Source organism: Theropithecus gelada, chromosome 1 (genome assembly GCF_003255815.1).
Source record: "Theropithecus gelada isolate Dixy chromosome 1, Tgel_1.0, whole genome shotgun sequence".
In the NCBI taxonomy this organism is placed as follows: domain Eukaryota; kingdom Metazoa; phylum Chordata; class Mammalia; order Primates; family Cercopithecidae; genus Theropithecus; species Theropithecus gelada.
In genome coordinates this window covers 78,618,909-78,641,965 of record NC_037668.1, presented here as the reverse complement: position 1 = coordinate 78,641,965, position 23,057 = coordinate 78,618,909, and the positions used below count along the sequence as shown (strand labels likewise).

Genomic DNA, 23,057 nt, shown 5'->3' with positions numbered 1-23,057 from the left:
CCAGCCTACTATTCAGCATTACATAGAAGATATGCAAATAGTCAATAAGCACATGAAAAGATGCTCAACGACATTAGTTACTATTAATCATTAGGGAATTTAAATTGAAACCACAATGAGAAACCACTTTATATCTGTTAGAATGGCTGAAATTAAAAAGACTTAAAATTTCAGTTGTCATCAGTGATACACTGGAACATTGGTGGGACACAAGTTGGAACAATCATCTTGGAAAACACTTTGGCAGTTTTTATAGTTATATACTTGAGAAATAAACATGTTCACAAAAAGTTCACACAATAAAGTTCATAGCAGCTTTATTTATAATAGGGAAAAACAGAAATATCCCATGTGTTCATCAGCTGGTGAATGGATGAACAAAGTATGCTATATTCATATGTATTAGTTATTTGTTGCTGTGCAATAAATTGCCCAAAATTTAGTGTCTTAAAAAAACAACCGCCTGGCACGGTGGCTTACACCTGTAATCCCAGCACTTTGGGAGGCTGCGGCAGGCGGATCATATGGCCAGGAGTTTGAGACCGTCCTGGCCAACATGGTGAAACCCCATCTCTACTAAAAATACCAAAGATTAGCCGAGTGTGGTTGGGGGCGCCTGTAATCCCAAGTACTGGGGAGGCTGAGGCAGGAGAATCACTTGAACCTGGGAGGCAAAGGTTGCAGTGAGCCAAGATTGTACCACTGCACTCCAGCCCGGGCAACAGTGTGAGAATCCGTCTCAGAAAACAAAACAAAACAAAAAACAACCTTGTTATCTGACAGTTCATATAGGTCAGGAAAGGGGCACACATGGTATTTTATGGATTGAAATCATTATGTCATCTCAAGGCTTGACTAACAAAGGATCTACCTTTGAGATCACTGGTGGTTGCTGGCAGGATTTCTTTTATGTGAGCTGTTGAATTGGGGGCCTCAGAGCAAGATGGAAGTCTCAGTCTTATGTAACCTAACTCATAAGTGACATCCCATAGCCTTTACTGTATTTTATTCTTTAGAGGTAAATATCTAGGTATCAGCCTACACTAAAGGGAGGGGATTATGAAGGGTATTAATGCCAGGAGGTAGGGATCATTAGACGCCATTTCAGAAGCATCCTATCACAGCATATAACAGAATAGTACTCAGCAACAAAACAGAGCTATTTGTTTGTACACATACAAACATGGATAAATCTGGCCAGGTGTGGTGGGTCACGCCTGTAATCCCAGCATTTTGAGAGGCCAAGGTGGGCAGATCCCTTGAGGTCAGGAGTTTGAGACCAGCCTAGCCTGCATGGTTAACCCCCATCTCTACTAAAAATAGAAAAATTAGCTGGGTGTGGTGGGATGCACCTGTAGCCCAGCTACTTAGGAGGCAGAGGCAGGAGAATCACTTGAACCCAGGAGGCGGAGGTTGCAGTGGGCTGAGATCACGCCACTGCACTCCAGGCTGGGCAACAGAGAGAGACTGTTTCAAAAGAAAAAAAAAAAAAAAAGAAAGGAAAGAAAAAGGATAAATCTCAAGAACATTACTCCAGACAAAGGAACCCAGACAAAACTAATCTTTAGGGTGAGAATGAGGATCAGTGGGGTAGGGCTAGGCTTTTGATCTAATAATGTATGAGGAAACTTTTTGTGCTATGGGAAATGTTCTTCGTCTTGATTGTATGGTGGTTATAACCCTGTATATATTTGTCAAAACTCATGAGTGAATTTTATTGTATATAAATCATAATTAAGTTAATGTTTTAAATTCTTATTTTTCATGCTAATCTTCTCTGTATTGTTCCAATTTTAGTATATATGCTGCCAAAGCAAGCACTTAAGTTAATTTTTTAAATACAAAAGTATGCTATTGGATTCAGTGATTTGTTATTGATGACATCTGCCGGTTTGCACAATTTTTCAAGGAACGTGGCCCAGGGTGGGATACTGCAGTGGCAGTGCCATCTTGTGGTAAGATCTTTGGAGTTAGGCAGACACAAATACGAATTCTGGTTCTGAAACTTGCTACATTCTAGTACTTTGTTCCCCTGAATTATTTTGGATATCCTAAAAACAATAACTACTGTATTTTGAGAACCTATACTGCCCAGGTACTATGCTAGGCACTTATGTGTATGTTACCTTATTAATTGTAATAATAATAATACAACTCAAAATAACATTTTTTTAGTTCCTTAGAATGTATTAGGCACTCTGTAAAACATTTTTCATGAATTACATCACTTAATACAGCAACCCAATGAAGTATTGGTTCTACAGTTATTTCCACTTTAGAGAAGAAGAGATTGAGGCCGAGAATCTTTTTTTTTTTTTTTTTTTTTTTGGAGACAGGTTCCCACTCTGTCATCAAGGATGGAGTGCAGTGGCAGTGATCATGGCTCACTGCAGCCTCCATCTCCTGGTCTCAAGCAGTTCTCCTGCCTCGGCCTCCTGAACAGCTGTGACTACAGGCATGTACCACCATGCCTAGCTAATTACTAAAAATTTTTTGTAGAGGTGGTGTCTTGCTATGTTGCTCAAGTTGGTCTCAAACTTCTGAGCTCAAGCTGTCCTTCTATCTTGGCCTCCAGAAGTGCTGGGATTATAGGCATGAGCCACCTTGCAATAGAGAATAATTTTTAAAATATGAGGAAATCAGGTTGCTGTCATGATTCCAGCTTTGTTTTCTATTCCTTTCTTTCTGTGGAACTAAAGGCTGTTTGTCTTATGTGTTACCCAGGCTTTCTGCAAGAGTAACTGGGACTTTAAGTTAAAATCTCTCTTGTTTTTCCTTTAAGAAACTTCTTTTAAGGCCTGAAGGCTCAGAGTGTTTTCAAGAGTTTAAGAAGGTGGTGTCAGGTCTTGGAGATTGGTTTCTGAGCACTGGACAGACTTGCAAATGCATAAGCTCAGTTCCAGACAGGTACAGCTCTAGAAATATCAACCTCAGCCACAAGCAAAAAGGCAATGTTTATATGTGTTTGGTATAAAAACTGTGACTTATTTTTCTACTCTTTCCATAAACAGAATGATTCTTTGTCAGCAGTGACATTTTTGAAGGCTGAGAATGGTTAAAGTTTTTGCTTCCACAACTACAGTGTTGAACCAGAATTGTTTTTATGATAATCACTATCCATAGTGCTCACATAGGGATCTTTTTAAGGAAAGTTAAAAAGTGTCATTGAGACCATGAATAATTGTATTGTAGCATTGCTTACTTCAGTAGTTGTGTTCCCATAGAACTTGTATATCATAAGTTCTCCCCCCACTCTTCTTTTTCTTCATCAGCATGGAATTATTTTCCTTCTTTTAATATGTAATATAATCAGTCTTTTTGGTATTCATGTACTTACTATAAATGGAATTGAATTATATTTTAATCTGAAACTATAGACTAGCAGCAACCTAACATAAGCAGATATATGAAAGATAAGTACATTCCGATTCACTGATCTTTAAAATAGTGTAGTACCAGAAATCAGGTGATTAATTTATAAGTAGATTTGATTCCTGAAAAATAATTGTGGGGCACAGGGAAAATTGTGATTTCTCACTGTTTCTCATTAACATCCTGTCTATTTTTGCTTTTTTACCTTTCAGTCATTTTTCTTTTTTTTCGAAACAGAGTTTCACTCTTGTCATCTAGGTGCAATGGCACCATCTCGGCTCACTGCAGCCTCTGCCTCCCGGGTTCAAGCGATTCTCCCACCTCAGCCTCCTGAGTAGCTGGGATTACAGGCATGCGCCGCCACGCCCGGCAAATTTTTTGTATTTTTAGTAGAGACGGGGTTTTGCCATGTTGGGCAGGCTGGTCTTGAGCTCCTGACCTCAGGTGATCTGCCCGCCTTGGCGTCCCAAAGTGTTGGGATTATAGGCGTGAGCCACCATGCCCGGCATTTTTCTTTACTGTATAGAGTATCCTTCATTATTTTGGTTTGTCTGTCCTTCACAGACCAACTGTACTTCAAGTTTGATTTAAGTCTCATTTCTCTCACAAAGCCTTCTCTGGCTATTTGATACAACACATTTGTATTAGTCCATTCTGGCAATGCTATAAGAAAATACTGGAGACTGGGTAACTTATAAAGAAGAAAGGTTTAATTGGTTCACATTTCTGCAGGCTATACAGGAAGCATGGCAACATCTACTTCTGGGGAGGCTTCAGGGAGCTTTTACTCATGGCGGAAGGCAAAGCAGGAGCAGGCATCTTCACATTGCCAGAGCAAGAGGAAGAGAGAGAGAGGGGAGGTGGCACACACTTTTAAACACCCAGATCTCATGAGAACTGTATCACAAGAACAGCACCAGAGGAGGAAATTGTCACACATGATTCAGTCATCTCCTACCAGACTCCACCGCCAACACTTGGGATTATAATTTAACATGAGATTTGGGTGGGGATGCAAATCCAAACCGTATTGTTTCACCTGCGGCCCCTCCCAAATCTCATATTCTTCTCACCTTGCAAAATGCAGTCATCCCTTCTCAACAGTCCTCCAAAGTCTTAACTCATTCTGGCATTAGCTCAAAAGTCCAAAGTCTCATCTGGGACAAGGCTGGCCCCTTTCACCTGTGAGCCTGTAAAATCAAAAGCAGGTTACTTACTCCCAAGATACAATGGGGGTATAGGCATTGAGTAAATACTCCCATTCCAAAAGGGAGAAAATGGCCAAAAGAATGGGGCTATAGGCCTTGTGCAAGTTCGAAACCCAGCAGGGCAGTCATTAAATCTTAATGTTCCAAATCTGCTTTGACTCCATGTCTCATATCCAGGGTACAATGATGCAAGGGTTGGGCTTCCAAGGCCTTGGGCAGCTACACCCCTGTGGCTTGGAAGGGTTCAGCTTCCATGGCTGCTCTCAAGGACTGGTGTTGAGTGCCTGCAGCTTGTCTAGGTGCAAGGTATTTAGCGGATCTATCATTCCAGGGTCTGGATGATGGTGGCCCTCTTCTCACAGCTCCACCAAGCGGTGCCCCAAACGGAGACTCTGTGTGTCGGGGGGGCCAACCTCACATTTCTTCTCTGCACTGTCCTAGTAGAGGTTCTCCATGAGGGCTCTGCCCCTGCAGCAGGCTTCTGCCTGGACATCCAGGCTTTTCCATATAGCATCTGAAATCTATGCGGAGGCGCCATGCCTCAACTCTTGCATTCTGTGCACCTGCAGGCTTAACACCACATGGAAGCAGCGGCCCAAACGGTACCCAGGTTCCTTTGAGCCACGGCTGGAGTTAGAGCAGCCAGGATGCAGAAGCAGTGTCCTGAGGCTGCGCAGGGTGGTCAGGGTGGTGAGGCCCTGTTGTTCACCTACCTCATAGGCCTCTGGGCCTGTGATGGCAGGGGCTGCCATGAAGGTCTCAGAAATGCCTTTGAGGCTTTTTTTTTTTTTTTTTTTAATTTATTTATTATTATTATACTTTAAGTTGTAGGGTACATGTGCATAATGTGCAGGTTTGTTACATATGTATACTTGTGCCATGTTGGTCTGCTGCACCCATCAACTCGTCATTTACATCAGGTATAACTCCCAATGCAATCCCTCCCCCCTCCCCCCTCCCCATGACAGGCCCCGGTGTGTGATGTTCCCCTTCCTGAGTCCAAGTGATCTCATTGTTCAGTTCCCACCTATGAGTGAGAACATGCGGTGTTTGGTTTTCTGTTCTTGTGATAGTTTGCTAAGAATGATGGTTTCCAGCTGCATCCATGTCCCTACAAAGGACGCAAACTCATCCTTTTTTATGGCTGCATAGTATTCCATGGTGTATATGTGCCACATTTTCTTAATCCAATCTGTCACTGATGGACATTTGGGTTGATTCCAAGTCTTTGCTATTGTGAATAGTGCTGCAATAAACATATGTGTGCATGTGTCTTTATAGCAGCATAATTTATAATCCTTTGGGTATATCCCCAGTAATGGGATGGCTGGGTCATATGGTACATCTAGTTCTAGATCCTTGAGGAATCGCCATACTGTTTTCCATAATGGTTGAACTAGTTTACAATCCCACCAACAGTGTAAAAGTGTTCCTATTTCTCCACATCCTCTCCAGCACCTGTTGTTTCCTGACTTTTTAATGATCGCCATTCTAACTGGTGTGAGATGGTACCTCATTGTGGTTTTGATTTGCATTTCTCTGATGGCCAGTGATGATGAGCATTTTTTCATATGTCTGTTGGCTGTATGAATGTCTTCTTTTGAGAAATGTCTGTTCATATCCTTTGCCCACTTTTTGATGGGGTTGTTTGTTTTTTTCTTGTAAATTTGTTTGAGTTCTTTGTAGGTTCTGGATATTAGCCCTTTGTCAGATGAGTAGATTGCAAAAATTTTCTCCCATTCTGTAGGTTGCCTGTTCACTCTGATGGTAGTTTCTTTTGCTGTGCAGAAGCTCTTTAGTTTAATTAGATCCCATTTGTCAATTTTAGCTTTTGCTGCCGTTGCTTTTGGTGTTTTAGACATGAAGTCTTTGCCCATGCCTATGTCCTGAATGGTACTACCTAGGTTTTCCTCTAGGATTTTTATGGTATTAGGTCTAACATTTAAGTCTCTAATCCATCTTGAATTAATTTTCGTATAAGGAGTAAGGAAAGGATCCAGTTTCAGCTTTCTACTTATGGCTAGCCAATTTTCCCAGCACCATTTATTAAATAGGGAATCCTTTCCCCATTTCTTGTTTCTCTCAGGTTTGTCAAAGATGAGATGGCTGTAGATGTGTGGTATTATTTCTGAGGACTCTGTTCTGTTCCATTGGTCTATATCTCTGTTTTGGTACCAGTACCATGCTGTTTTGGTTACTGTAGCCTTGTAGTATAGTTTGAAGTCAGGTAGCGTGATGCCTCCAGCTTTGTTCTTTTGACTTAGGATTGTCTTGGAGATGCGGGCTCTTTTTTGGTTCCATATGAACTTTAAAGCAGTTTTCTCCAATTCTGTGAAGAAACTCATTGGTAGCTTGATGGGGATGGCATTGAATCTATAAATTACCTTGGGCAGTATGGCCATTTTCACGATATTGATTCTTCCTATCCATGAGCATGGTATGTTCTTCCATTTGTTTGTGTCCTCTTTTATTTCACTGAGCAGTGGTTTGTAGTTCTCCTTGAAGAGGTCCTTTACATCCCTTGTAAGTTGGATTCCTAGGTATTTTATTCTCTTTGAAGCAATTGTGAATGGAAGTTCATTCATGATTTGGCTCTGTGTTTGTCTGTTATTGGTGTATAAGAATGCTTGTGATTTTTGCACATTAATTTTGTATCCTGAGACTTTGCTGAAGTTGCTTATCAGCTTAAGGAGATTTTGGGCTGAGACAATGGGGTTTTCCAAATATACAATCATGTCATCTGCAAACAGGGACAATTTGACTTCTTCTTTTCCTAACTGAATACCCCTGATTTCTTTCTCTTGCCTAATTGCCCTAGCCAGAACTTCCAACACTATGTTGAATAGGAGTGGTGAGAGAGGGCATCCCTGTCTTGTGCCAGTTTTCAAAGGGAATTTTTCCAGTTTTTGCCCATTCAGTATGATATTGGCTGTGGGTTTGTCATAAATAGCTCTTATTATTTTGAGGTACGTTCCATCAATACCGAATTTATTGAGCGTTTTTAGCATGAAGGGCTGTTGAATTTTGTCAAAAGCCTTTTCTGCATCTATTGAAATAATCATGTGGTTCTTGTCTTTGGTTCTGTTTATATGCTGGATTATGTTTATTGATTTGCGAATGTTGAACCAGCCTTGCATCCCAGGGATGAAGCCCACTTGATCATGGTGGATAAGCTTTTTGATGTGTTGTTGAATCCGGTTTGCCAGTATTTTATTGAGGATTTTTGCATCGATGTTCATCAGGGATATTGGTCTAAAATTCTCTTTTTTTGTTGTGTCTCTGCCAGGCTTTGGTTTCAGGATGATGTTGGCCTCATAAAATGAGTTAGGGAGGATTCCCTCTTTTTCTATTGATTGGAATAGTTTCAGAAGGAATGGTACCAACTCCTCCTTATACCTCTGGTAGAATTCAGCTGTGAATCCATCTGGTCCTGGACTTTTTTTGGTTGGTAGGCTATTAATTATTGCCTCAATTTCAGAGCCTACTATTGGTCTATTCAGGGATTCAACTTCTTCCTGGTTTAGTCTTGGAAGAGTGTAAGTGTCCAGGAAATTATCCATTTCTTCTAGGTTTTCCAGTTTATTTGCGTAGAGGTGTTTATAGTATTCTCTGATGGTAGTTTGTATTTCTGTGGGGTCGGTGGTGATATCCCCTTTATCATTTTTAATTGCGTCGATTTGATTCTTCTCTCTTTTCTTCTTTATTAGTCTTGCTAGTGGTCTGTCAATTTTGTTGATCTTTTCAAAAAACCAACTCCTGGATTCATTGATTTTTTGGAGGGTTTTTTGTGTCTCTATCTCCTTCAGTTCTGCTCTGATCTTAGTTATTTCTTGCCTTCTGCTAGCTTTGGAATGTGTTTGCTCTTGCTTCTCTAGTTCTTTTAATTGCGATGTTAGAGTGTCAATTTTTGATCTTTCCTGCTTTCTCTTGTGGGCATTTAGTGCTATAAATTTCCCTCTACACACTGCTTTAAATGTGTCCCAGAGATTCTGGTATGTTGTATCTTTGTTCTCATTGGTTTCAAAGAACATCTTTATTTCTGCCTTCATTTCGTTATGTACCCAGTAGTCATTCAGGAGCAGGTTGTTCAGTTTCCATGTAGTTGAGCGGTTTTGATTGAGTTTCTTAGTCCTGAGTTCTAGTTTGATTGCACTGTGGTCTGAGAGACAGTTTGTTATAATTTCTGTTCTTGTACATTTGCTGAGGAGTGCTTTACTTCCAATTATATGGTCAATTTTGGAGTAAGTACGATGTGGTGCTGAGAAGAATGTATATTCTGTTGATTTGGGGTGGAGAGTTCTATAGATGTCTATTAGGTCTGCTTGCTGCAGAGATGAGTTCAATTCCTGGATATCCTTGTTAACTTTCTGTCTTGTTGATCTGTCTAATGTTGACAGTGGAGTGTTGAAGTCTCCCATTATTATTGTATGGGAGTCGAAGTCTCTTTGTAAGTCTCTAAGGACTTGCTTTATGAATCTGGGTGCTCCTGTATTGGGTGCATATATATTTAGGATAGTTAGCTCTTCCTGTTGAATTGATCCCTTTACCATTATGTAATGGCCTTCTTTGTCTCTTTTGATCTTTGATGGTTTAAAGTCTGTTTTATCAGAGACTAGGATTGCAACCCCTGCTTTTTTTTGTTCTCCATTTGCTTGGTAAATCTTCCTCCATCCCTTTATTTTGAGCCTATGTATGTCTCTGCGTGTGAGATGGGTCTCCTGAATACAGCAGACTGATGGGTCTTGACTCTTTATCCAGTTTGCCAGTCTGTGTCTTTTAATTGGAGCATTTAGTCCATTTACATTTAAGGTTAATATTGTTATGTGTGAACTTGATCCTGCCATTATGATATTAACTGGTTATTTTGCTCGTTAGTTGATGCAGTTTCTTCCTAGCCTCGATGGTCTTTACATTTTGGCATGTTTTTGCAATGGCTGGTACCAGTTGTTCCTTTCCATGTTGAGTGCTTCCTTCAGGGTCTCTTGTAAGGCAGGCCTGGTGGTGACAAAATCTCTAAGCATTTGCTTATCTGTAAAGGATTTTATTTCTCCTTCACTTATGAAACGTAGTTTGGCTGGATATGAAATTCTGGGTTTAAAATTCTTTTCTTTAAGAATGTTGAATATTGGCCCCCACTCTCTTCTGGCTTGTAGAGTTTCTGCCGAGAGATCTGCTGTGAGTCTGATGGGCTTCCCTTTGTGGGTAACCCGACCTTTCTCTCTGGCTGCCCTTAAGATTTTTTCCTTCATTTCAACTTTGGTGAATCTGGCAATTATGTGTCTTGGAGTTGCTCTTCTCGAGGAGTATCTTTGTGGCGTTCTCTGTATTTCCTGGATTTGAATGTTGGCCTGCCCTACTAGGTTGGGGAAGTTCTCCTGGATGATATCCTGAAGAGTGTTTTCCAACTTGGTTCCATTTTCCCCCTCACTTTCAGGCACCCCAATCAGACGTAGATTTGGTCTTTTTACATAATCCCATACTTCTTGCAGGCTTTGTTCATTTCTTTTTCTTCTTTTTTCTTTTGGTTTCTCTTCTCGCTTCATTTCATTCATTTGATCCTCAATCGCTGATACTTTCTTCCAGTTGATCGAGTCGGTTACTGAAGCTTGTGCATTTGTCACGTATTTCTCGTGTCATGGTTTTCATCTCTTTCATTTCGTTTATGACCTTCTCTGCATTAATTACTCTAGCCGTCAATTCTTCCACTTTTTTTTCAAGATTTTTAGTTTCTTTGCGCTGGGTACGTAATTCCTCCTTTAGCTCTGAGAAATTTGATGGACTGAAGCCTTCTTCTCTCATCTCGTCAAAGTCATTCTCCGTCCAGCTTTGATCCGTTGCTGGCGATGAGCTGCGCTCCTTTGCCGGGGGAGATGCACTCTTATTTTTTGAATTTCCAGCTTTTCTGCCCTGCTTTTTCCCCATCTTTGTGGTTTTATCTGCCTCTGGTCTTTGATGATGGTGATGTACTGATGGGGTTTTGGTGTAGGTGTCCTTCCTGTTTGATAGTTTTCCTTCTAACAGTCAGGACCCTCAGCTGTAGGTCTGTTGGAGATTGCTTGAGGTCCATTCCAGACCCTGTTTGCCTGGGTGTCAGCAGCAGAGGCTGCAGAAGATAGAATATTTCTGAACAGCGAGTGTACCTGTCTGATTCTTGCTTTGGAAGCTTCCTCTCAGGGGTGTACTCCACCCTGTGAGGTGTGGGGTGTCAGACTGCCCCTAGTGGGGGATGTCTCCCAGTTAGGCTACTCAGGGGTCAGGGACCCACTTGAGCAGGCAGTCTGTCCGTTCTCAGATCTCAGTCTCTGTGTTGGGAGATCCACTGCTCTCTTCAAAGCTGTCAGACAGAGTCGTTTGCGTCTGCAGAGGTTTCTGCTGCTTTTTTGTTGTTGTTGTTGTTGTTGTGTAGCTGTGCCCTGTCCCCAGAGGTGGAGTCTACAGAGACAGGCAGGTTTCCTTGAGCTGCTGTGAGCTCCACCCAGTTGGAGCTTCCCAGCAGCTTTGTTTACCTACTTAAGCCTCAGCAATGGCGGGCGCCCCTCCCCCAGCCTCGCTGCTGCCTTGCTGGTAGATCACAGACTGCTGTGCTAGCAATGAGGGAGGCTCCGTGGGCGTGGGACCCTCCCGGCCAGGTGTGGGATATGATCTCCTGGTGTGCCTGTTTGCTTAAAGCGCAATATTGGGGTGGGAGTTACCCGATTTTCCAGGTGTTGTGTGTCTCAGTTCCCCTGGCTAGGAAAAGGGATTCCCTTCCCCCTTGCGCTTCCCAGGTGAGGCGATGCCTCGCCCTGCTTCAGCTCTTGCTGGTCGGGCTGCAGCAGCTGACCAGCACCGATCGTCCGGCACTCCCCAGTGAGATGAACCCAGTACCTCAGTTGAAAATGCAGAAATCACCGGTCTTCTGTGTCGCTCGCGCTGGGAGTTGGAGACTGGAGCTGTTCCTATTCGGCCATCTTGCTCCGCCCTCCTGAGGCCTTTTCTTCATTGTTTAGCTATCAGCACTTGACTGCTCTTTACTTATGCAAATTTCTACAGCCTGCTTGAATTTCTCCCCTGAAAATGGGCTTTTCTTTTCTACCACATAACTGGGCTACGAATTTTTCAAACTTTTACACTCTGCCTCCCTTTTAAATATAATTCATTGGCCGGGCTTGGTGGCTTATGCCTGTAATCCCAGCACTTTGGGAGGCCAAGGCAGGTGGATGACCTGAGGTTGGGAGTTTGAGACCAGCCTGACTAACATGAAAAACCCCATTTCTACTAAAAATACAAAACTAGCGAGGTGTTGTGGTGCATGCCTGTAATCCCAGCTACTCAGGAGGCTGAGGCAGGAGAATCGCTTGAACCCAGGAGGCAGAGGTTGTGGTGAGCTGAGATCACGCCATTGCACTCCAGCCTGGGCAACAACAATGAAACTCTGTCTCAAAAAATAAAAATTAAATTTAAAAAAAATATATATGTGTTTGTTTCAGGTCATTTCTTTGCTCACACGTATGAGCATAGGATACTAGAAGCAGCCAGGCAACATCTTGAATGCTTTGTTCCTTAGACATTTTTTCCTCTAAATCCTAAGTCATCATTCTCAACTTCAAAGTCCCACAGATCTCTAGGCAGGGGCACAATGCCACCAGGTTCTTTGCTAACACATAACAAAAGTGATCTTTGCTCCAGTTCCCAATAAGTTCCTTATTTCCATCTGAGATCTCCTCAGCCTGGACTTCATTGTCCATATCACTGTCAGCATTTTGTTGACAACAGTTTGATAAGTCTCTAGGAAGTTCCTAATTTTCCCTCATCTTCTTGTCTTCTGAGCTGTCCACACCCTTCCAGCGTCTGCCCATTACCCAGTTCCAGAGACGCTTCCACATTTTCAGATATCTTTATAGCAATGCCCTACTTTTCAGTAGCAATTCTGTTAGTTTTCGCACTGCTATAAAAAATACCCGAGACTGGACAATTTGTAAAGAAAAAGGGTTTAATTGGCTCACTGTTCCATAGGCTTTATAGGAAGCATGGCAACATCTGCTTCTGAGGAGGCTCAGAGAGCTTTTACTCGTGGCAGAAGGCAAAGTGGGAGCAGGCCAGAGCAGGAGGAAGAGAGAGAGAGGAAAGGTAGCACACACTTTTAAACAACCAGATCTCATGAGAACCCTCCCACAAGAACAGCATCAAAGAGGGAAATCAGCCCCCATGATGCAGTCACCTCCCATCAGGCCTCACCCCCAACACTGGGAATTACAATTTGACATGAGATTTGAGCAGGGCCACAAATTCAAACCATATCAACATTGTTTTTCTTTTCTGAAATTCTTGTTGCTTTTCTCTTTAACACAATTTAAATTGTCTCCTATATATTATTATCTGTATATTCGCTTTATTATTTTATTTTATTATTATTTTTTGAGGTGGGGTTTTTCTCTTGTCACCCAGGCTGGAGTGCAGTGGAACGATCTCAGCTCACTGCAACCTCTGCCTCCTGGGTTCAAGTGATTCTCCTGCCTCAGCCTCCTGAATAGCTGGGATTACAGGTGTGCGCCACCACACTTGGCTAATTTTTTTGTATTTTTAGTAGAGACAGGGTTTCAACAGAATTTCACCATGTTGGTCAGACCGGTCTTGAACTCTCGACCTCAGGTGATCTGCCCACCTTGGCCTCTCAAAGTGCTGGGATTACAGGCATGAGCAACCACACCCAGCCTAGCTTTATTTTTTAGTTTCATTAATGTATGCTATCTTTTGTCATCCTCAGATCCTAGGGCAAGATAAGATAAATAATATTATTTCCCATTTTATAGATACAGAAATATTCATCAGACAAATGTGATTGACTGTACACTATATGCCACATATTAGTGTTAGCTCTGGATATGGACAAATGTTAACTGTGTTATTTTGTTAGTAATATTTGATCTCTTGTTATTTATACAGGAGAGATTAAACAGATTCTAGAAAATGAACTTCAGATACCTGTGTCCAAAATGCTGTTAAAAGGCTGGAAGACGGGAGATGTGGAAGACAGTGTGAGTTTTTTAATTACGTAGAAATTAAGTTATGCCACTGATTAAATGATACGTAAAAATTGGTTTTTATTAATGTTGTTACATATGGCAGAAGTAGATTTGGCAATAGTAATTTAGTTTAAGGATTCAGCAAGTAGTGTTTTCTAAGCTAAAATATTTCATGATAAACCAATAACAATTGTAAATGAGTAGATTTGTAAATGAAAACAGTATATGGTATGTTTTTCCTATTTCTAACTTTTAAAGGAGTTTGGCCCTTTTTTTGGGAGCCTTTACCTTTTTTTCAAACCTCCTAGAGTATCAGAGAATGCCCTGGAATAATAATTTTCTGAGTAATTACATATTGGTCTGAAAGAAGTCACATGCAGTGTATACATTTATGTCAAGTATTGATTGTGGAACAAAGATAATAGGAAATTTTTTAAACTGAGAATTTAAATGATAAGAATGTTGTTTTCCTTGTTGACTTGGATAGTGGCAGGTGCATGGGATGAATTATATTTTAAGAATTTGCAGAGAGTGTTGCAATTTTAAGGAAATAATTGCTATTCTCAGGGTCCCGGTAGCAACCTCAGATATAAAATTTTTTACACTTTTTTTTGAGACAGAGTCTCGCTTTGTTGCCCATACTGGAGTGTAGTGGCACGATCTTTCCTCACTGCAACCTCTGCCTCCAGGATTCAAGCGATTCTTCTGCTTCAGCCTCCCGAGTAGCTGGGACTGCAGGCACATGCCACTATGCCCAGCTGATTTTTGCATTTTTAGTAGGCATGGGATTTCACCATGTTGGCTAGGCTGGTCTTGAACTCCCTCCTGACCTCATGATCTGCCTGCCTCGACCTTCCAAAGTGCTGAGATTATAGGTGTGAGCCACCGCGCCTGGCCTTACACACTTTTTTTTCTTCCAGAGAGAGTGGAGAAAGAAGGAAAAAAAATGAGTTAGCTCTCAAGTTTTAGATGTTTGAAGTGGAAATAATTATTGAATGTTTTCACATTTGTTACTGTGTCATTTTAATGGCCAGGCATAAACTTAGAATCTTCAACTTTTGGCCGGGCGCGGTGGCTCACGCCTATAATCCTATCACTTTGGGAGGCCAAGGCAAGTGAATCACCTGAGGTCAGGAGTTCGAGGCCATCCTGGCCAACATGGTAAAACCCCATCTCTACTAAAATTGCAAAAATTATCTGGGCGTGGTTGCGTACCCCTGTAATCCAAGCTACTCGGGAGACTGAGGTGGGAGAATTGCTTGAACCTGGGAGGTGGAGACTGCCATGAGCCAAGATCGTGCCACTGCACTCCAGCCTGGGCAACAGAGCAAGACCCTGTCTCAAAAAAAAGATAAATAAAAATTAAAAAAACTTTAACTTTTGGTTCAATTCTTCTTCGTGAATGGCTTCTTGTAGTGATTGTGCCTATAAGTACTTATATGTGAGTTCATTTGAAATTTGGAGATGTTCTGAGTATTTCAGTGAGATATTTACAGGAATTTTGGGTTGGGAAGATACGGGTAAGTTTAGAAGTGCTGTATTAGGTGTCAGCAAACTTTTTCTGTACAAAGTCAGGTAGTAAATATTTTAGGCTTTGTGTGCCATGCAGCTACTTAATCACCGCTCTCTTAGTGGGAAAGCAGCCATAGACAATATGTGAAACATTGAGCGTAACTGTGTTTCAGTATGTTTATGGATGCAGAAATTTGAATTTTATGTGATTTCACATGCCATAAAATACTCTTTTGATTTATTTTCCAACTCTTAAAAAAAGTGAAAACCATTCTTAACTCACAGGCCATACAAAAACAGGCAGCAGGCTGGGTTTGACCCCCAGGCCACTATCTTTGGATAGTGGCATGGGAAAAGAACAATAATGACTTGATCAAATGGCAAGCATTTACCAATAATTCGCAGAGTAAAACAATGAAAGATAAAAAGAGAAAAATAATTTGTGTGTGAGTGTGTTGTAATGTTTGCATGTTAACTCTATAGAGATAACTCATCAATTTCAAAAGGATATCACATATTTGACATAAATTTCAGGATATCCATGTCTCCTGGCAGATTGTAAAGTTACAGGCCATAGTTTGATATCCCCTGCTGTTGTATGGCCATTCTAATTGATGCATGGATTAAAACTTTTTAAAAGTGCTGACCGAGTAAATCAGCAACCTTGACAGAAAGAAAACACCAAAATGAATTCGTTTTCATAATTATATTATTTATTCATTCATTCATTGAGAAACCTGTGGGTATGAATCAGTCAGCTGGGTGCAGTGGCTCATACCTGTAATCCCAACACTTTGGGAGGCTGAGTCAGACAGATCACTTGAGGCCAGGAGTCTGAGATCAGCCTGGACAACATGACAAAACCCTGTCTCTATTAAAAATATAAAAATTAGCTGGGCGTGGTGGTGCACACCTGTAGTCCCAGCTGCTCGGGAGGCTGAGGCAGAAGAATCGCTTGAACCTGGGAGGTAGAGGTTGCAGTGAGCTGAGATTGTGCCACCACACTCCATCATGGGCGAGAGAGCAAGAGTCTGTCTCCCCTACCCCCAATCCCCCCAAAATTTGAACACAGTCTTGGTTACAAATACTTTAATTTACTTCTTTCTTCTTTTTATGAGATGGGTTCTCACCCTGTTGCTTAGGTTGGAGTGCAGTGGTACAATCATGGCTCATTGCTGCCTTGACCTCCTAGACTCAAGTGATCCTTGTACCTCAGCCTTCTAAGTAGCTAGGACTATAGATGTGCACCACCACGCCTGGCTAATTTTTTTTTTTTTTAATTTTTGTAGAGACAGGGTCTTGCTATGTTTTCCAGACTGGTCTTGAATTCCTGGGCTCATGCAATCCTCCTGCCTTGACCTCCCAAAGTGCTGAGATTACAGGCATGAGCCGTGGCACCCAGCCTTAGTTACTTATTTCTACGTAGTCTTCGCTAGGAGATTTCTGCTATTCCCATGCCATTAATTTTCTGATTGCCTCCAAATTTATATTTCCAGCTCATACTTTTTTGAATTCACATATCCAAATTGGTAATTGACTTTTGTACTTGTGTATCTTATTAGTGTTTCAAACTTAACATGTTTAAAATGGAACTCTTGATTTTCCCTCCTATGCCATATCTCTACCAATCTTCCCCCAATAAGTGGCAGAACGATTATAGCCACCACTGAATCCAAAAATTTGGCCATCCGTCTTTTCTCATTTCTTACAGCACCTAATCCTTTGGTAAATTCTATAGATTCGATCTCTAAAATGTATCTCAACCATGGCCACTTTTTAGTATTTAAATTGCAACTGCTTAATTCAGGCCATGACCATCTCTTGTCTGGAGCAGTATGGTAACTTCATTGTTGTTGTCTCAGCTTCCTTTCAGTGTTTCTTCCAGTGCGTTCTCCACACAGCAGTCAGAGTGATCTTTTAAAAACATAAATTGAATTATATCACTCTCTCATTAAAACATAGCTTTTTTGTTACATTTCGAATAAAATTCAGACTACTCACAATAGTTTAAAAAGTATTGTATTACCCCATTCTCACCTTTACAACATCATCTTGAGCCTTTCTTACTCTCACTTTCCATGCTGCAGCCACAGAAACCTTTTTTGAAATATTTTAATAGGCTCAAGCTCTTTACATCTTTGTCTGACAGATGCTATTCAACTGCCTGGAATGCTTTACCTCCCGTTCTTCACATGGGTGGCTCTTTTTCATAATTCAAGTCTCAGCTTAAGGTTACCTTCTCCAACAGGCTTCTGTATCTAATTTGGTCCCATTCCAGCATTCTCCATCACACCAGTATTAATAGAGGGACCATATCTGTTTCTTTCATCATCGTATATTTAATACCTGGCATAACACACCTGAAATAAATGTTTATGGGATGAATGCATGAGTAAATGACTTAAGGAAAGTATCCATTTTATTTAATCTTGCCATATGTGGTTTGATGGGAAAGATTTAATAAAATCTTTGGATAGTGGCATGGGAAAAGAACAATAATGACTTGATCAAATGGCAAGCATTTACCAATAATTCGCAGAGTAAAACAATGAAAGATAAAAAGAGAAAAATAATTTGTGTGTGAGTGTGTTGTAATGTTTGCATGTTAACTCTATAGAGATAACTCATCAATTTCAAAAGGATATCACATATTTGACATAAATTTCAGGATATCCATGTCTCCTGGCAGATTGTAAAGTTACAGGTAATTGCCTAATGCAGTGTTTTTTTCAAACCATGGACTATAAACCATTAGTGGATTGAGAAGTTAATTGAGTGGGTTATAGTCAACATCATTAAACAAAAACAAAAACAAAAAAATGGAAGAAGAAAGAAATGAAAAAAGAGAAATAGAATACAATAGGAAATGCCACAGTGTATTTCATATAATAAGGGTAATTATGTATTTATTTTCATTTAACAGATAACTAATATGAGTCAAGAGTAAGTCTCAATACCTTTGGATTAAGACTGCACACTTAATAAGCTGGGTCCTCTCATGGAGGAGTTAAGAATAAGTTCCTTATGTTCCATGCTTGTGTTAAGATTGCCCCTCCCCAGGAAGGAATATATTATTTCTTTATATATTCTCATGGTTTGTTTCCTTCACCTTTAAGTTTTTGCTCAAATGTCACATTCTCCAAGTGAGACCCACCTTCATCACCCTGTTCAAAATTGCCAAGCTCCCCAACCCCACATTCTTTATCCCCCCTTCCCTGCTTTATTTTTAGTCAAAAAATTATCACCTTCAACATTCAGCTATACAGGGTTACTTGTTTTATTTATTCCTACTCAAATGTAAGCTCCCTAAGATCAGAGAATTTTATTTTAGGCTATTCTGTTCAATGCTGTATTCTCAGTGGCTAGAGTAGTCCTGGTACAGAGTAGGTGGCTCAATAAATATCTGTTGAATAAGTGCATTTCCTGGCTTATGATGTAAAGATGTACAATGTATTTCTTAGTGTGTATTGCTGTCAAGAAAAGTTTGAAGTACTTCAGCAAGTTTTTACCTTCCGGTTAGTAGTTTGAAATATATGTGAGTTTTCTGCAAAGAAATTTAGTGAATGAAATTTTCTATGCGTATCAAGATAGTAGGTCATATGTAGTCCAATAGTAATTTATTAATTCCAGAGAGAGAGAGCTTTAACAAAAAAGATATCTGGAGTAAAAGATATCTAGGTAACACTAGAGCCCTCATCCAAGTTACTTAACCTCTTAGGCTATATAGCTTCCCATCTATAAAATCATTGACTTGAGGTGCTCTCAGTGATCTTTTCAAGGTCTAATGATCTCTGAAAACCTATATTACCAATTTTTGCTATGATGACCCTGAAACGAAGTATATATTAGTTGCAAGGATCTACTACTTCAGTGAAAAAGTAATTGAGTCCCAACTGTGTTCTTATCTATTTGTATTGCTTCATGAGCTGAAGAGTTTGTATATTAACATTCAGGTTTATGCTAGTTTATTTTATATATGTATATGAGTGTATATACACATATATACATATATAAACACACATATGTACACACACAGATACATATGTATATACACACATATATGTATACATATACATATATAAAATAAACTAACATAAACCTGAATGTTGTATACATATAATGTATATAGGTATACAACCATATTCCCATATATAATATATGTATATATTATATATATGGGCAATAAGATTACTTGGATTCAGTAGTTCGTTTGCATTAGCCTATTTAGGAAATTATCAAAAGCTGAAAAAATCGAACTACAAAATTAACAATTTTTCAAGAATTGTAGGAAAAATCAGTAATGAGTAATCAACATTCATTTTTTGCTTTATTTTTTCTTTTTCAGACGGTCCTAAAATCGCTACACTTGCCAAAAAACAACAGTCTTTATGTCCTTACACCAGATTTGCCACCACCTTCATCATCTAGTCATTCTGGGTAAGTTGTTTATATTTCCTGGAAACCTGAAATGAAAAACTCAGTTGTTAAAATTGCTTTAAGTTGTATATTAACCTCAAAATTAAATCAAATACAAGTCTTGTTGAAACTTGACCCTACCAATTACTATGAAGTATATCAGGTTTGAAACAATTTGGTCTGGATAGTTTGTTTTAATGGTATAATCTTCTTATACCACTTTAAAATATTTAGCAGAACTCCAGTATAATTATTAAAAATTGTCAAAATGGTACTTCTTTGACTGAAGGGAAAGGATTCAAGTTGGAAGGAAGAGAAAGTATAACTAGAGTTCCAGTTTCTCTCATTGCTAAAGAAGACATACCTTTGAGGAAGATTCATTGAGCTCTGCAGAGTAAATCTTGAAAAACAGTAACATATATATATATATATATATATTTTTTTTTTTTTTTTTTTGAAACGGAGTTTCACACTTGTTGCCCAGGCTGAGGTGTAATGGTGCGATCTTAGCTCACCACAACCTCTGCCTCCCGAGTTCAAGCGATTCTCCTTCCTCAGCCTCCCGAGTAGCTGGGATTACAGGCATGTGCCACCACGCCCGGCTAATTTTGTATTTTTGGTAGAGATGGGGTTTCTCCATGTTGGTTGGGCTGGTCTTGAACTTCCGACCTCAGGTGATCCGCCCACCTCGGCCTCCCAAAGTGCTGGGATTACAGGCATGAGCCACTGTGACTGGCGATATAAATTTTTTATTAAGGTTTTCTCTCTATTTGGAATAAAGGATCTCATTGTTTTTTCAGTTTTCACAGTGGAACTGAATACATTTATACAATGATCACATGATTTTAATTTTTAATTATACATTATGTTTTTAATTGTTTAATGAAGCAAACTGACCTGTAGTGGATGATTATGCTAGTGATAAGATAATAATTTTTATGAGGAATCTTTTCATACAGTATTATTCCAGAACTATGTTTAAGTTATTTTTAGGTTTTCTGTTGTTGATACAAATTTTTCTCTTTTAAATACAACAACTTGGTGTTTTTTTGTGGTAGGGAGACCTGTGTCCCTAAATTTTGAATATTGTCAAGCTTTCCCCCCACCACTTAGCAAATATCTTGATTTTTAGGTAGATAGTAGCAAAAATAAAATTAAATTTGACTTTACTGAAGTAGAAATCACTGAACTGAAAAGTTAAATCTTGTGTAGTTGTATTTGCTGGTCTATTAATAGTTTGTTTTGGGTTAAGAATTTAAAGAGTTCTTGGATTGCTCTTTATCTTCTATGTTTAGACCATATGTTAACGGAAAGTGGAATTTGCACACAGTTACAAAATCACAAACTACAAACTTTTAGTCCATGTGTTTATAATAATGTTGATGTAAACCTCAGATGAGATTAAGTTAAAGAGTTATAGGTGTGGTTCTGTATCTAGTCAGGTAGAACATTATTTTATAGGTTAGCTAACAAAGTGTAATCACTGTCATAAAATATGTAATCCACATAATTAAAAGCAGTCAGGAGATATCATTGTTTATAATCTATTGCTTTCCAGTAGCATGATTAAATGGATTTATCAAAATGTCTTCCTGGGCTAATGGAAATGTTCTTCATTGCCGTGTAGTTGACCTTAGTTTGATTGCCAGTCACTCACTCCCTAGGCAAGCAGGAGTCTACAGTGCTGCTGAAATGCAGCGTTTATTGGAGAATGAGTACTTTAGCATTAAAGTATCCTTCTCTAGTTGGCTTTGTGGATTTTTACCAAGTTAGAATGATTCTTTTCTTGTATTGGAAAAATAAGAAAGAGAGAAAAATTCAAAGGTGAACAAAAAACGTAGTGGGAGGAGGGACAAATGGAGACTCCTGCTAATGTAAAAGTCACGTTAATGTACTTTTGATTAAAACATAACTTAAAAGCCAGAGTTTACATCTTGTAGTATGTTTATTCAATATATCTTTCTATAACACTAGAGATTTTTAAAATAACATACATCTTGAAAGCTGACTTCATGGGAGACAGTTTAAAAAACAAAACAAAATCCATGCAGAACCTTAAAAGCTGATGGTAATAATTATTTTTAAGTTATGAGTTTTATTTCGTGACTCATGAAATAAAAATATTTTGACCTTTTTTTTTCTTTTTTTGGAGACGGAGTTTCGCTCTTGTTGCCTACGCTGAAGTACAATGGCATGACTCAGCTCACTGCAACCTCTGCCTCCTGGATTCAGGCGATTCTCCTTTCTCAGCCTCCTGAGTAGCTGGGATTACAGGTGCCCACCAGTACGCCTGGCTAATTTTTGCTATTTTTAGTAGAGATGGGGTTTCACCATGTTGGGCAGGCTGGTCTCAAACCCCTACCTCAGGTGATCCTCCTGCCTTGGCCTCCCAAAGTGCTGGGATTACAGGCGTGAGCCACTGTGCCCGGCCACTTGACATCTTAACTATATAGTAGAATCAAACAATATCCTAGTAAGTTATATAGCATATCATATTATCAAAAATGGTAGACAGATAAACTTGCTTTGTACTAGACTTCATAATGAATTAAACTGATTTGCTTTTGCAGAATTTTGTTATAATTGATGGATTCTTAGAAACTGATTTGTAATTTGTAACCTAATTTATAATCTAAAAAGGAGAAAAAAGGTAATTATGGTTCTAAGTGTTATATTTGGAAATTGGCAAATGAATATAGCAAATTGGTAGAGTAAAATGGGAAGGTTTATGTATATATTCTTACATTTGCATGTATTATCTCACTTATAATTCTTAAGAATTTGCATGAAATTTCAGTGTGTGAATTCACTCTTAGTTACAGTATATTATTAATCCTTTAACATAATGTAGATATAAAATAACATGTTGGCCGGGCACAGTGGCTCATGCCTGTAACCCCAGCACTTTGGGACACTGAGGTGGGAGGATCACTTGACTGTAGGAGTTTGAGACCAGCCTGGAGAACATAGCGAGACTGTATCGCTACAAACAATTTTTATGAAATAGACGGGTGTTGTGGCACACACCTATAGTCCTAGCTACTCAGGAGGCTGAGGCAGGAGAATTGCTTGAGCCCAAGAGTTCGAGGTTACAGTGAGCTGTGATCATGCCACTGTATTTCAGCCTGGGCAGCAGAGCAAGACCCTGTCTCAAAATAAATAAAATAAAATAGTTATTAAATTGTTCACTGACAAAACATCCCACTCTTAAGTTTTGTTAAAGAAGTATAGATACGAGAGGGGGCATGGGGGCTTCGGAAAGAGCTTGGAGGAATAGATTGCAAATGGGCACAGGGAAACTTTTGGAAGTGATGAATATGTTCATTATCTTGGTTTTGGTGATTGTTTCATAGGTGCATGCACATAAATATTACCATATATGCTGTTCCTTACATATTCACTGTATTTCAATAAAGCTGTTTTTTGTTAAAAAAAAAAAAAAAAAGAAGTATAGATACAGAAAACTGTATCTCAAACCATGTCCTATTAAAAAACAAAACAAAAAAACTTCGTAACTTGATTTTACTGCCACTAGGGGGTGCCT

At 39.5% G+C, this 23,057-nt stretch overlaps 1 protein-coding gene and 1 pseudogene across 1 annotated transcript in view; one reads left to right on the top strand and one right to left on the bottom strand.

Moving 5' to 3' along the window:
* Positions 1-23,057, top strand: part of FAF1 (Fas associated factor 1) — a 506,936-nt gene that overhangs the window by 199,402 nt on the left and 284,477 nt on the right. The window contains exons 5-6 of the mRNA XM_025388444.1: positions 13,506-13,597; positions 19,443-19,534. Coding sequence (XP_025244229.1) covers positions 13,506-13,597; positions 19,443-19,534 — 184 coding nt within the window. The remainder of the gene's footprint in view (positions 1-13,505; positions 13,598-19,442; positions 19,535-23,057) is intronic.
* LOC112615704 lies at positions 1,731-1,821 on the bottom strand (annotated as a pseudogene).